Source organism: Danio rerio, chromosome 16 (genome assembly GCF_049306965.1).
Source record: "Danio rerio strain Tuebingen ecotype United States chromosome 16, GRCz12tu, whole genome shotgun sequence".
NCBI classification, from domain to species: domain Eukaryota; kingdom Metazoa; phylum Chordata; class Actinopteri; order Cypriniformes; family Danionidae; genus Danio; species Danio rerio.
This window is the reverse complement of record NC_133191.1, coordinates 49,207,501-49,222,689: the sequence shown is the minus strand read 5'-3', so window position 1 is coordinate 49,222,689 and position 15,189 is coordinate 49,207,501. Positions and strand designations below refer to the sequence as shown.

Genomic DNA, 15,189 nt, shown 5'->3' with positions numbered 1-15,189 from the left:
CATGTTTGTTAGCCTTGTGGCTGTTGTAAAAGTGCAAATATACAGTATGTAAATTTAAATAAAGTGAACTTAATCTTAAGTGTTCATCAGAAAAAGAAAAAAAAACTCATGAAGGTTTGGATCCCCTTGAGGGCGAGTAAATAGTGAGTAATTGCTAGTAGATGAACTATGCCTTTAAAAATAATGGTGCCATGGTAAATTGGGTCAGCTTTTGTGCAATGACATGTTCTGTAGATGTTAAAGTTTTTTTGTGGAATTATTAATAAACAACCTTTATTTTTAATAATGGAGTTATTTATTTGGAGACACTGTGGGAATAAACGGGTTAATTAAGAGTTAAGCAGTACACCATGATTCTTTAACAAACTTTAACGCCCTGGAGACTGTTTACAATGTCGACTTGAAACCTTGTCAAACAAAGTGTTGACTTTAGCTCAGCTGACTGTCAAGCAAACAAACTCATCCAGGAGGACTTAAAGACGGAGGATGCACATTTGCTGCTCTTTCATTGTTGGAGAACAGGTGAGAAATGACTGCATTATATTCTGTTCGCCATTGTGTCTATTATTAAAGCTTATATGCTCGTATACCATTGGAATTAGCATTAGCAACAAAGTGTATCAAATGTAATGAAATGTTTTTAATTGCTTCAGGGTGGATTTTAAGATGGAAGGGAAGCTTTCGGATGAAAAGGTCAAATGTTTGCTTGCCCCGTGGAGATTTTCCCTCAGGGGACCTGGATTTGAAAGCAGGCTGGTGGCGGCTCTACAACTATTTGAGCATTTTCCATTAGATATAGCTGTGACTGGAGGGACCCAGGCGGCTAACGCTCAGCTGGCTTCAATAATCAGTGGTTCAGATGAGGAAATAGAAGAGGAGGTATGGGAAACTGAAGATGAAGATGATGACGAGGAAGAAGAAACTGATGAGGATGAAGAAGAATGGGAAGAAGAGGAAAGTGCAGATGAGGAACCTAGCATAAAGCTGAATGCTAATCATCAGAGCAGTAAGATTAAACGTGTACGGATATCTGAGAATACACAATACATAGGCAGTGGCATTTCTGATTTTGTACACTGTCAATTCCCAAATGTTCGCCTTTGGACAGTGCAGGGCCATCCGACTTCAAATTCCATCATAAAGCAGAGCAACCAACAGTATGAATCCACACACTATGACGTCCTGTTGATTCTCACTTCAGAACAGCACAAGGACGACCACATGTGGATCAAAATGGAACTGCACGACAGAGATCAGCCTTTTTTTCTGGTTCAAGCTGAGCAGGACTGGGACGTGCTGGAGGAGAAGCCATCAGGGCCTTGCATGACCTGTGCCTGGGAACGAATGAGAGCTCGAAAGCTGGAGTTGCAGAAGAGAAGTGAAAAAGCATTTGGAGAAACGAGCAGTTCAACAGATAGTCCTGCAAACACTCCACAGGATTCAGAGTTAGTGAAGATGAAGGATATCACCAAGGTGCTCGCTGAAGCCCTGCCGGAGCTGCGGATTAAGGCTTTCAGTCAGTTTCTAGTGGCCATTACAAAGGAACTTAAGATTCCTAAATTACTGACTGACGATTCACAGTAAGTCAACTTCTTTCTGTTTATTGTATACACTTACCGGCCACTTTATTAGGTACAACTTAATGGTACCGGGTTGGACCCCCATTGTGCCTTCAGAACTGCCTTAATCGTTCATGGCATAGATTCAACAAGGTACTGGAAATATTCCTCCGAGTATTCGGTCCATATTGACATGATAGCATCACACAGTTTCTGCAGATTTGTTGACTGCACATCCATGATGTGAATCTCCCGTTCCACTACATACCAAAGGTGCTCTGTTGGATTGAGATCTGGTGACTGTGGAGGCCATTTGAATACAGTGAATTCATTGTCTTGTTCAAGAAACCAGTCTGAGATGATTCATGCTTTATGGTGCGGCATCAACAAGGCATTTTTGTCCACAGAACTGCCGCTCACTGGATGTTTTCTCTTTTTCGGATCATTCTCTGTAAACCCTAGAGATGGTTGTGCGTGAAAATCCCAGTAGATTAGCAGTTTCTGAAATACTCAGACAAGCACGTTTGGCACCAACAACCATGCCACGTTCAAAGTCACTTAAATCACCTTTCTTCCCCATTCAAATGCTTGGTTTGAACTACAGAAGATCGTGTTCACCGTGTCCTCAGTTTCATGGTTAATATTTTGTTAATACTGGAATAGAAAACGTTTTTAACCAACCTGTATTCTGCAACCTTAATTCTAAGCCTAAGCATACGCTAATATTTAATGATTGTGTACAAGCCCTTTTCCTAATGTTGATCCTAAGCCTAACAGAAAATGTGATAGGTTGTCTGAAATGTTATTCTGGGACCAAAAAGGATTGGTCTGGGTTTGTCCCAGAACAACATTTCTGTGAGAATTATTATTTTTTTATTTAATCTCTGTCATTTATAACTTAACGCAAACGACTTTGACATGTTTCTGCTCCTGCTCCCTGCATCTGTTTGAGACGTGTAAGTAGCCTATGTAAGAGCCAGAGTTAAACTTGTTAATAAATGGGGAGAGGACATGTGGAGAACAGTTTGAGAATGGACTAGAAACCATATCAGTGGTATCCTGTAAAAGTAACTACAACCTGCTTGAGAAGGGCTGGCTGCACATGCACGCTCAGATATGCACTCTTAGACATGCATGCGTTGAATGCACAGGTGTCAAACTCCTGGAGGGCCGCAGCTTTGCACAGTTTAGTTCCAACCCTTATTAAACACACCTGATCAAACTAATGGAGTGCTTAAGGCTTGTTTAATGCCTAAAGATGGGTGTGTTGAAGCAGGGCTGAAGCAAATAGGTTTGTTGAAGCAGCACCCCTGTTTTAATGTGTACCCCTACCCCTTACGGTGATGTCTCTAGTTCTATGCTGTGTGTCTAAGGGTGCTTTCACATTTGCCTCAGTTAGTTTGGTTAAAGCATACCAGAGTTTGTTTGCCTTTTTCTTGCTGTTGGATTGGGCAGGTGTAAAAAGCAGCACTCGCACCCTGGTGTGTACCAAAAGGGAACCAAACAAGCGTACTGAGACCTGCTCAAAGTGGTGGTCTCGGTATTCCTTCAAACAAACTCTGGAGTGGTTTGTTTGTGGTGAGAATGTGAACCGACATCGAATTGACGCTAATGCAAAAAGTACTTCACTTTTTTGGACTAAACCAGCTTACTTTCGTGTGTTTTCGTGAGTTTCTCTTGCATTAATTCTGACCAATGAAAATGCAGTTCAGGAAATTCGTCTAGCCAATGTCTGATGTGGATGTTGTCACATTACTGCCTTTGGTTTGTTTTAACTGGTTCAGTTTAGAGCAATTGGTCTGATCTGGTGCAAGTTTACAGCCAGATACCATTGGCCTGCTCCAACACACCGTTTTGCAGTGTAAGCAGAGGCAGCGACCTTGTGCTGCTGGTTCAGGTGTATGTAGTTAGGACTGGAGCTAAAATTTTTCAAAACCATGTTTGTATACTCGAGACTTAACCAGCCCGATCTCATGAGGAAACATTATACGAGGTAACTATTTGATGCATTGTCAGAAAAGTAGCTTATTCATTTGCATTCATATGATTACAAAAGGTGGCGAGGCAGTGGCGCACTAGGTAGTGCTGTTGCCTCACAGCAAGAAGGTCGCTGGTTCGAATCTCGGCTCAGTTGGCGTTTCTGTGTGGAGTTTGCATGTTCTCCCTGCCTTCGCGTGGGTCTCCTCCGGGTGCTCCGGTTCCCCCACAGTCCAAAGACATGCGGTACAGGTGAATTGGGTAGGCTAAATTGTCCGTAGTGTATGAGTGTGTGTGTGGATGTTTCCCGGGGATGGGTTGCGGCTGGAAGGGCATCCGCCAGCATAAAAACTTGCTGGATAAATTGGCGGTTCATTCCGCTGTGGCGACCCCGGATTAATAAAGGGACTAAGCCGACAAGAAAATGAATGAATGAATGATTACAAAAGGCGGTTTTCCCCCAAGCCCCACCACTAAACCCAACCGTCATTGGAGCAAATTGTACTAAAATGTATGAATGAGATCATACAAATATTAATTGACCACTAAAACTTACAAATTGCCATGAGATTGCATTTGACTTGACCCTTAAACTAAAGAGCAAATTTAAAGCTCCTAATGTTATCCCTAAATGTAATTGTAAAATCTGATTGGTGTATAGAAAGCTTATTCTAGAACCTACATTCATTATTGATCGCAATTTAGACACCATGTCATGGTTTAGATACTAGTCTCTGGTGTGTTCACGTCACCTTGCATTACCAGCATCATTAAGAAATCCACATTGCTCCAGTAGCTTAGTTTGCGTAGTAAACGAGCACTGACTAAAATAAAACAGCCTGAATAGCATGGCAATTCAATGCACTCACAGAATCTGCTCTTATCTTACAAATTCGTTGTTTTTCAGGTTCGTTGTCTCCACTGCTTTAAGGTCCATGAAGATAAACCAAGATGACCTTGACCAGATCTCCAAGCTATCCCAGACGAGAGATTTCACGGACAATCCCTCCAAACTCCAGGCGATCCTTGGAGCTCTGGATCACTTCCGCTTGGATGTCGGTGTGCTGGGTGAGACGGGCTGTGGCAGCTCCAGCCTGATCAATGCACTCCTGGGCTTGAAGAACAGTAATGAAACCGCTGCTTTAACTGGTGTCACTGAAACCACTAAAGAGGCTGTGGAGTATGCCCTCCCTGATTCCCACAACATCCGTTTTTGGGACCTTCCTGGACTTGGAAAAATAGGTGATCTTAGCAGCCTGTCAGCCAATGCATTCAGTTCTTCTGAGGGCCAACAGGTGGCATCTGTGCTTGCTTTGTGTGATGTATACATACTGGTGTCTCCTTTAAGGGTTAGATTGAGAACCATACAACTTCTGCAGCAAGCGTCCTCCATGGGCAAAGAGTGCTACCTAGTGATTTCCATGGTGGACTTGATTGAAGATAAGGCTGTCGAGGAGGTGAGACAATGGACTGAGAAAGTCTTGAGTAAATTGGATATTCAGCAGAGCTTGTTTCTGGTATCTGCGAACTATCCAGAAACCCTAGATTTAGCCAAGCTAAAGGGGATGTTAAAAGCAGCCATCCCAAGCCATAAGAAAGTTGCTCTAGCCAGATATGTTTCAAAGCAACTGGATGAAGATGTTTTCTGGAAAAGATCAGATTCTTGCAAATTTATGTAATTGATTCCTTTTTATGCTTCCTTAAAGAACATTTTTACACATTTTAGCATGCTTTATCAAGTAGTTTTTTGAATTTTTGTTTGGCAAGTCATCATTTCCCAAAAGTATTTCGAAATCCTTTATGATATCCTACACAAAAAAGGTTCTTCAGCAGTTCTTTGTGGTAATTGAAGTGATATTTAGCACTACCAAGTGGTTCTTTGGCTCATTATATTACACTACATGACAAAAGTCTTGTCATCGATGCTGATTGTAAGAACAACAAATAATAACTTGAGTTCTAGTTGATCATTTGGAAATGTGGCAGAAGATAGAATTTAAGGGTGGTTAAGATTCTACATATCATCATCTTAAAAGATATAGGTGATATGTAGCGCTTAAGGTGGCTCCTTTATGATGGCAAGCCAGCAACTTTTAATACTGTTTAGCACCATTTTTGTGTAAGCTGGTGCAACATATGCAAAAGAAAAAAAAAAACATTATTAATATTATTATAATTTATTTTTGACAAAATACTAAAACCAGCATTATTTATAAAAAAGCAATGTTTTTGGGCAATGCTCAGGTTATTTTTTTACTGTTCTGGTGTCTAGATGTGTCTTAAGTTGATTCTTTATTGTAAATCTAAGGTTTTCATTTGCACTTTCTATATTTTATTTAACTTTTTTTTTCTTTTAAATCGCTTACCCATACTTCAAATACTTTTATTAAACTCCTAACACATACTCACACCTACAAAACACAACTGGCCAAATGAATAATTTTCTTTTCAAAAATACATTTTGTTAAATATATGCTAACTCCTCATTTTAAAATAGAACATCTTTTTCTGCACACACTAGCTTTACCAAAACACTGGAAATCTGACTCAAAATGAAATCATTCTGTTGAAGAATAACACTTGATTTCACTTCACAAGGTGCATGCAGTCAGTCAAAGTACACAAGGTTTCAAAATACTGACTGTTGTTGACATTACAAAAACTGCAGAGACTTTTATGCTTCAGTTTTACAGGTATTTGCATGCACCACCGTGCTGACACTAAATTTCTTGGTTGGAAACTTTCCACATGTACAGTAATTGTTCAAATTTAATGGCATTCCAGTAAAAAGCATATTTGATGGTCCATTTGAGTGTAGGGTATATGCCCAGCTAGTGTTTTTACCATACTGATAAAGTTCCGGTGACCTGTTATTGTTTTTTCCATTTTATAGCATCAATGTTGTAATGTCATTAAAATACAATCAGTTAAATAGACTTTGGCATTCATTTAGTTGCTCAAGCGTAAAACAAAACAAAAAGCTGTTTACTCGCATGCGCCCGTCAGAATCGGCAGGCTAGCGCAGAAGCTCCATTAAATATACTGCGGTAAAATAAACGCTCATATTGTAAAGACATGGCAGGGAAAATAAAATTTAATGCAGTGCTCTTTGTACAATCTGAGAATCACTTCATATCTATATTACTCAGGCAGTGGAAATTGCTGATTTTTAAAGATAACAGACCTTAAACGCGCTGATTTTGCATTTGACATACAGTTCACCGAAAGCGCTTATCCCAGGTTACTGGCAAATTAAAAGTCCAATTAGTATTCTTTGGAATGTACCCTATTAGTAGACTGACTGCTTCATATCTGTTGATACTGCTGCTAAACAGACATTTAACTGACTATAAGAAACTTTGCAAGAATGTCAACACACTAACCCTAACCTCAACCTAACAGTCTACTTATAATCCAATGAGAATTAGTTGGCATGAAGGTGCAATGTGACTTAAACTCAACAAATCAACAGATATTAAGCATACGGTACAGTCTAATACTCAAATGGACATTAAAATAAAGTTTGACCAAAAGCATAAACATTTTATTTTCTTTACTGTTTACTACAGAAGGTACAGCAGAAACATGGTATGATCAAACAGAAAAGGTTTTACAGTATTGCTTACAGTGAACAAAATATCCACCAAACACACAAGATTCTGAACAAAAAACCCAGATGAAGTGGGGGATTAAAAAAAGCACAAAATTACTGTTTCTAATCTTTGCAATCTTCATGTTTTCATTAACATCAGTCCTCAAAGTCCTCTGTCCTACTGTATAGGTGTAAATGTAATAGAGTCTAAGTCAGACTGGAATCAGCTGTGCTTGGCCCAATGTACCCAACATAAATCATAAAAAATATTATTTAACTGTTTGCTGATTATCAGCTGAGATACATATTTTTATATTGATATTATTTTTGAACTGATATCATTGTGGAAACAGAGGTTTTTATACTGCATCTATGGGTTGAAATATTGTTTTTGCTATTGTGGGATGTTGTGTGTTCATAAATACTACAAAACTGTCTGTTAAGAAAATATAAGCATTGTGGAAATGTGTTCACTGACTACATATTAGGTGAAAACAACATAAAATGTTTGAATGGTATGACCACAAAAGACCAAAGCTGTGCTAATTGTGTTTAGACTTTTGAAAATGTGACAACTGTTTGGACAAACGCTTGTTAGCGACTGTAAAACTGTAATTACAAATCTGAAAAAAAAGCCCCTTCATAAAGTAAGCTGCATGCTTTGAGGTTATTGCTTACGCTTGTACCACAGATGTGGAGATGTATAGTATACTAAGGTTGTGTACTGGATTTTTTGGTGTTTAGAATGACTTTTTAAATTATGAAAAAAACAAGTGAGGTTTCAGAACTATAAGTACAAGACATTAAAATCTTACATAAGGGTATTTAGGAAACAAGAACAGGTGCATTAGTACGTGAAGCATGGATTAAGTGAATCTGACAGTTGCATCTCCAAACCTGTCACTCATGCAATTGAATTTCTGTGATGGAACAGGATCTCTAGTCTCATTACTCAGTCAACACCTCACCTGTAAACCACAAAACCCCACCCACCAATGCCTGAAGGTAAACCCGTCTGCGAACGCAGCTACTAACTTCCCTTAATCTGAGGAGGAGCCAAAAAACTCCTCTCCTCAGAGCCCCAGGGCAGCACTAGCATTCACATTTAAATTCACAGATATGACAAATGAGTTCTTATTGTGCAGAGAAGCACATGCACCTGAAAAGATGCACGGTACATGAACATTTGATGATCACCTTCAGGACCATTCAGCGCCTTTGGCCATGTTTGAAAGCATACGCGTCTGGCTTTGTGAAGCATGAAAGACAGCTAACAAGTAAAGCTGAAAGAGCAAGAGCCAACCAGTCAGATGCGACTCGTACGCGTTCAACATGAATCTCGTAAGTAATGGACTGTCCGTGCAGTGCTACCTGAAGCCAAAGATGATGGGGAAAATGCGGAAAAGAGTTCAGGAGATGAGAAACCCAAACGCCATGGTGCCTTCATTGGATCTGAGTCATAATGAAAGCACACGACTGGCCATGGATGCTCTCCTGGACAAAGGGATTGATGGATATCAGAAAGCGTTGAGAAAAGAGAATGAAGCCAACTTTCTGTCTGCGGAGGAGAAAGCGTACATCTTAAATCACGTGAAAAAGCCTCACACTGATGAGGACGAGGTAGACAGGGATGAAGAGATGTCCAGTTCTCCGTCAGTTTCTTCTGAGACGTACTTTCCAGTGGCCACTGAAAGCGAGCCTCCAGTTCTGGACTACGGCTGGCCGGTGGCAGACTGGACTTACCATCTGCAAGGTATTCCTAGTGTGGAAGTGTTTTTCCAGTCAGTCAAATCGTCCTCCATGAAAGACATGCTGCGGGAGCTCATCAGGCAAGCAACAAAAGTAAGAACCTTAAATTTCATGGAGCCTTTTTAAGACATTATTACTTTATTTATTAATTCTGACATGCAAGGAAGATGCACACTGCAATTATAAACTGCATTGCTAATGTATATATAGTTCAAATTTTTCACATTTTAAGTTAGAGATAAACCGATATTGAACTTTTGACCGATACCGATAACCGATATTTTTTTATTCTTTTGCTTTTTGTTGTACAGCACAGTGGCCAGCTGTCATTTAGTAAATGAAATGATAACTCTTTAGATTTAGTATTAGCCGATATTAGCTGATAATTCTTTTCTAAACTTTTCATATTATGATTAATTTCATTATAGTTACACTGTATTGTATCAATGTATTGAGTGTGAATCATATCGCTTTGAGTGATATTATCAAGATTTACACAAGTTAGGGATTAACCGATACAGACTTTTTGACCGATAACTGATATCTTTTTTTTTATTCTTTTGCTTTCTTGTTGTACAGCACAGTGGCCAACTATTGTGTTTATATGTGCTTCATATGTAAGTAAATGAAATTATATCTTTAAATTTGGAGGCCGATATATATTAGCCGATATTTATAATTCTTTTCGTTATTTTAAAGTTTTCATATCATGATTGGTTTAATTATAGCTACACTCAATGTATTTTTTATGTTGTGCACTTATTTACCAAGTGTAAATTATGTCGCTTTGAGTGATATTATCAAGATTAACGCAAGTTAGGAATTAACCAATATAGAGTTTTTGACCGATAACCGATTGTTACAACCCCTAGGCAGTCTAGGGAAGTGGGGTTGCACACTTGATCAAGGATTTTGTTCAAACAAACACTCAAAGAAAATTGAACTCAAAGTAATGACCACATACAAGAATTGCTGTGCAAATAAAGTGATTTATTACAAGTGGTGATAAGTGAAACAGTAAGTGAGCTATTTACAATATTTACAATTCACAATCAAAACAAAAACCTAAATTAGAAAGACTGGCTATGGGTGGCGCTAAAGCAAAGAAACAATCAAAACCAAACAGTCTTACTAATATCAAATCCCCGCTAATCTAGTCTAATAAACAATAATGTGAAAAATAAATCTTCAACGTCCAAGACGTCTTACCTAAACTACACTAACTATCCACTTAACCAAAAATACACGGGTTGGCGCTCACCCCCTTCCCTAGTGTATCTCTAGACAGTTGAACTCCTATGTGTTGAAATGTATATCACGTGACCTACTTACCTACCAGTCTTTCTACCAAACCTCTGTAGGGAAACATGAGGAAAGGGAATGAATGATTACACAGGTAAGAACAGACAGTGACTAAACCAAAATAACAACACAGTGTAAATAAAGGATAAGACGGACTATATATCACAACAATACTTAACAAAATGGGGATATAAACACAGGTTCAATCAAGCAAGCAAACAAGCACAAAAACCAGTGACAAGGTGAGCCAACAAAGACTGTCAAACTGCTGGCAGGCAAAAAAATATATAGTGAGCTGGAGTAATCTGATTGGCTGAAACTGGAACCGAGTTGTCACAGAGGAACCAATCAGCATAAAGCAGTGTCAGGATTGGTTGCATGAAGTGGATGTGAACCAGCCAATCAGGAACAGCAGTAGGCAAAACAAGGAAGTGAACTGGAGTGATAAAAAGAAAAACACAATGAGACACATAGTAATACAACCATAAATAACCAATACGTGCTGGCACGTAACACCTCCCCACTAAAGAACAAACATATAATGTTTGTAAAAGAAATATTTTTTTTAACAACGAACATTCAAACATAAATAAACAAATCCACAAAAACTGAATTGTCAAATTTAAAACTTACGTGTCAGGTCGAGACAGGGTATCAGCCACAATATTCTCTTTCCCCTTCTTGTGTCGGACCTCAAGGTTATAGCTTTGTATAATCAGTGACCAGCGCATCAGTCTCTGGTTCTGATTATACATGCGTGACAGAAAGACAAGTGGGTTATGGTCTGTGTAAATCACTACTGGAGTTGAGCTGGAACCCACATACACTTCAAAATACTGTAGAGCCAACAATAGAGCAAGAGCTTCCTTCTCAATCGTTGAATAATTCAACTGGTGTTTGTTGAACTTACGGGAGAAGTAGCAAATCGGATGGTCAATTCCTTCCTTATCTTCCTGCAGCAGGACAGCGCCAGCTCCTACAGCACTTGCATCTACCTCCATTTTAAAAGGCTTTTCGAAATTTGGAGCCATTAACACGGGAGCTTCACACAGAAGTGCTTTAATACTTTCAAAGGCATGCTGGCATTCTGATGACCACTTAAATTGCCTAGAAGGGCTCAGTAAATTTGTAAGAGGCGTTACCACACTTGAAAAGTTCTTGCAGAAGCCACGGTAGTATCCCGCCATTCCTAAAAACCTCCGCAATTGACGACGAGTATTTGGGGTAGGAAATTCTGCAATGGCTGTTACTTTTGCTTCTGGGTGGTACCTGTCCTTGACCAACCCGTTTACCAAGATAGGTGATGGTTGCCTGAGCAAACTCACATTTTGCCAAATTCAGGGTTAGATTAGCATTGGCTAGTCGTTGGAACACAGTTTTCAACTGAGACATGTGCTCTGGCCATTCAGAAGAATAGATCACTACGTCATCCAAATATGCATTACATCCTGCAACTCCTGCCAGTACAGTAGTTATCAAACGTTGAAACGTAGCAGGTGCATTGCGAAGTCCGAAAGCCATAACCTTATACTGCATAAAGTGATCAGGGGTAACAAAGGCCGATATGTCAGATGCACGAGGTGTTAATGGCACTTGCCAGTAACCCTTTAACAAGTCTAGTTTAGTCACAAAACGAGCAGAACCCAAGTTATCAACACAGTCCTCCATGCGCGGCAATGGATAGCAATCAGGAACTGTCACTGCATTGACCTTGCGGTAATCAGTGCAAAAACGATTTGACCCATCAGATTTGGGAACGAGAATGCAAGGGGAGCTCCATGGACTACAACTTGGAGCTGCTAGTCCATTTTCACATAGATATTCCACTTCCTGCTTCATAATTTGTCTCTTTCGGGCATTAACACGGTAAGGATGCTGTTTGATTGGATTGGAGTTATGAATAACAATATCGTGTTGTATAACAGAGGTTTGCGTCGGAGTGTCATGAAACAGTTCTGGGAATTGCTCAATCAGATTTTTAACATCCTTCTTTTGGGTTTCTGTCAAATGAGTCAAGTGTGAGGACAAGTTTTTCAGAATCTTAGAGTTCTGTAACAAAGCACATTGCTGTGGAGCATTGCGCAGCACTAATCCATCCTCATCTGCCTCTGTGGAAATGTCAAAATCCATGTTCATTAGTGCAATGGGTTTTGTCACTTCCTTTTTCTCAATTTGATCTTGTCGTACCAAATATGCTTTGAGCATGTTAACGTGACAAACACGGGTTTTTCGTCTCCGGTCAGGTGTGCGCAGGACATAATCAGTATTACTGATTTTGTGGTCAATCACATATGGCCCTGAAAATCGTGCAGACAATGCAGAACCAACAATTGGCAAAAGGACCAGTACTTGGTCTCCTGGTTTAAATTCACGAACCACAGTTTTAACGTCAAATCTTTTCTTCATTTTACCTTGCACAGATTTGAGTGTCTGTTGTGCCATGGAACAAGCATTACGTAATCGCTCCCGAAATCTACTCACGTATTGGGTCACATTCGTTTTGCTACTAGATTCCGAATCTAAAAGTTGTTCTTTCAACACTTTAAGTGGGCCACGGACAGTGTGTCCAAACACAAGTTCAGCTGGGCTGAATCCGAGGGACTCCTGTACTGTTTCACGTACCGCAAACAGCATCAGGGCCACTCCTTCATCCCAGTCATTGCCAGTGTCTAGACAGTACGTTCGCAACATGGATTTCAGTGTCTGGTGGAACCGCTCTAGTGCTCCCTGACTCTCTGGATGGTAAGCACTGGAAACACAATGTTGAATAGAAAGTGACCTTAACACCTCGTTAAACACATTTGACATAAAATTTGTCCCTTGATCACTCTGTACGACTTTGGGTAGGCCAAATGTAGCAAAGAATTTGGTGAGAGCTTTAATGATTACGGGTGCAGTGATTTTACGTAATGGTATGGCTTCAGGAAAACGTGTAGCAGCACACATTATTGTCAACAAAAATTGGTTACCGGCTTTCGTCTTTGGCAACGGACCTACACAATCAACAATTACCCTTTCAAAAGGTTCCATCATGATTGGTATAGGATTAAGAGGAGCAGGTGGGATTACCTGATTAGGTTTACCACTGAACTGGCAGGACTGACAGGTGCGGCAGTATCTGGCGACATCTTGCTTCAACCCTGGCCAGAAGAAATGCTTCAGGATCCTGTGATAGGTTTTCGTGATTCCCAGATGACCAGACAAAACATGATCATGGGCAAGAACTAATACTTGCTGTCGGAAAACAGAAGGAACAACCACCTGATATACAGTACTCCATTCATCATCTTGCTCCATTGCAGAACTCCACTTACGCATCAGTAGTGCATTCTCAACAAAATAACCCACCTGTTTCTGTTTCAACTGTTCTCGAGGAACGACTAATTTGAAACATTTGGATAAAGTTTGATCTTTTTGTTGGGCAAGGATGATTTGCTCACGAGTCAAATTTAAGTTCAGATTGACCTGATTATCAAATGCACACTTTTCAGTCAGAGGTTGTTTTTCAACATTTGTCACTTTGTTACTCACAGTTGCATCATCTACAGTCATAAATGAATCAGATAAAGTAATCTCATTGTCCGTTTGCTTCTGCTGAGCTCGGGTCACGACGCATGCGAGAAAAGTCTCAGGGAATGCATCTGACAACTTGTCACAAAATGAAGGCATGGGAGATTTATCAAGAACCTCGCAAACAGGCATCACCTTACCACCAGCTATATCGTTTCCAAGGATAAGTGATATGCCTTTTACGGGTAATGCAGGTCGAACTGCCACATGCACAAAATCATTGACCAGTTCGCACTGTAAGTGGATTTTGTGCACAGGTGCTCTCACAATTCCCATCTGGATACCTTGCATAAGGATGCTGGATCCAGCTGAGGTTTGTTCGTCAAACGGTAACGCATCAGCAGCTATAATGGAATGACTGGCACCAGTATCACGAAGAATGTTTATTATGTGCTGGTCTTCAGGTTTACCAGTTATCGAAATTGATCCTTTGGTTACGAATGGCTTGTAACTTTCATCAAATGTATTCTCAAGTTGTTCCTTATTCTCAGGTGCAGATTGGACAAAACCAACACTTTTAGGTTTTTGATTTTTGTTTTTCAAAGCACGACAATCGTTTATCAAATGTCCAATTTTTCGGCAATAGAAACAGACTCTAGTCTCTTTTGGAATTTCGGACTTTGCCAGTGTACGAGAACTAGAGGAACAAGCAGGCGGAGTGACAGTCACAGACTCAGGACAAGCAGAGGGAAACACGGGTTTGTGTGTAAGAACAAATTCATCAGCATGAACAGCAGCTTCGGACAAAGACGTTACTTTCTGTTCATTTAAGTAGAGAACCACACGCTCAGGCAGACAATTTTTAAATTCTTCAAGCAGAATTAACTCTCGTAAAGTACTATAATCGGCTGTTTTAGAAGCACTACACCATTTGTCAAATAAAATGCTTTTTTCCCGTGCAAATTCAACAAATGTTTGCTGTGGAGTTTTCTTGTGTTTGCGGAATCTTTGTCGATATGCTTCTGGTACTAGCTCGTAAGCGCGTAAAATTGCGGATTTTACAATATCATATTTCAAACTCTCTTCAACAGAAAGTGTTGCACAGACTTCTTGGGCTTTGCCACTCAGCTTACACTGCAGAAGCACAGTCCAGATGTCTTTAGGCCAATTAAGTGTAGTTGCAATACGTTCGAACGCAGTAAAGTAAGAGTCAACCTCATCTTCACGGAAATTAGGAACAAGTGAAATTTGTTTACTTACGTCAATTTGGTTGAAAGAAGATTTAACATCTGGCTTGATCACCTGACCAGGCATGAGTACATCAGTACTGACCACAGGAGAAGTCATAGCAGCCTTAGCAGCAGCGTCCAGCTCCAACTGGCGCAACCTAACTTGCTTGTCAGCTTCAATCTCGAGACGCCGTATCTCAAGCTTAAGATCCAGTTCAGCCTTATGTGTCCGTGCTTTCTCCTGAGTCTCATACTGGAGTTTGGCCAGACG

General features: G+C 40.0%; 3 protein-coding genes across 4 annotated transcripts in view; 2 read left to right on the top strand and 1 right to left on the bottom strand.

Moving 5' to 3' along the window:
* The window catches only part of LOC141378312 (uncharacterized), a 95,345-nt gene that overhangs the window by 78,897 nt on the left and 1,259 nt on the right, over positions 1 to 15,189 (bottom strand). The window contains exon 1 of the mRNA XM_073926709.1: positions 9,706 to 15,189. This exon is cut by the window's right edge and continues 1,259 nt beyond it. Coding sequence (XP_073782810.1) covers positions 11,287 to 15,189 — 3,903 coding nt within the window. The 3' untranslated portion in view covers positions 9,706 to 11,286. The remainder of the gene's footprint in view (positions 1 to 9,705) is intronic.
* On the top strand, positions 186 to 7,777 carry zmp:0000000951. Of its 2 annotated transcripts, XM_073926719.1 has the most exons (3): positions 186 to 522; positions 654 to 1,580; positions 4,444 to 7,777. In XM_073926719.1, the coding sequence occupies exons 2-3, from the start codon at positions 667 to 669 to the stop codon at positions 5,213 to 5,215; spliced, it is 1,686 nt and encodes a 561-aa protein (XP_073782820.1). In that variant the 5' UTR covers positions 186 to 522; positions 654 to 666; the 3' UTR covers positions 5,216 to 7,777. The 2 variants fall into 2 exon arrangements, with proteins under 2 accessions (XP_073782820.1, XP_017207041.1); XM_017351552.4 differs by lacking the exon at positions 186 to 522 and having other exon boundaries at positions 617 to 1,580; positions 4,444 to 7,754.
* The window catches only part of fam83a (family with sequence similarity 83 member A), a 16,539-nt gene continuing 9,118 nt past the window's right edge, over positions 7,769 to 15,189 (top strand). Inside the window, exon 1 of the mRNA XM_001340240.9 lies at positions 7,769 to 8,970. Coding sequence (XP_001340276.3) covers positions 8,461 to 8,970 — 510 coding nt within the window. The 5' untranslated portion in view covers positions 7,769 to 8,460. The remainder of the gene's footprint in view (positions 8,971 to 15,189) is intronic.

Excerpts from the sequence above, each read along its gene's own strand:
- zmp:0000000951 (XM_073926719.1), top strand. The coding sequence starts at position 667 with ATGGAAGGGAAGCTTTCGGATGAAAAGGTCAAATGTTTGCTTGCCCCG. Across the intron at positions 1,581-4,443 it reads TTACTGACTGACGATTCACA|GTTCGTTGTCTCCACTGCTT; the intron begins GTAAGTCAACTT and ends GTTGTTTTTCAG.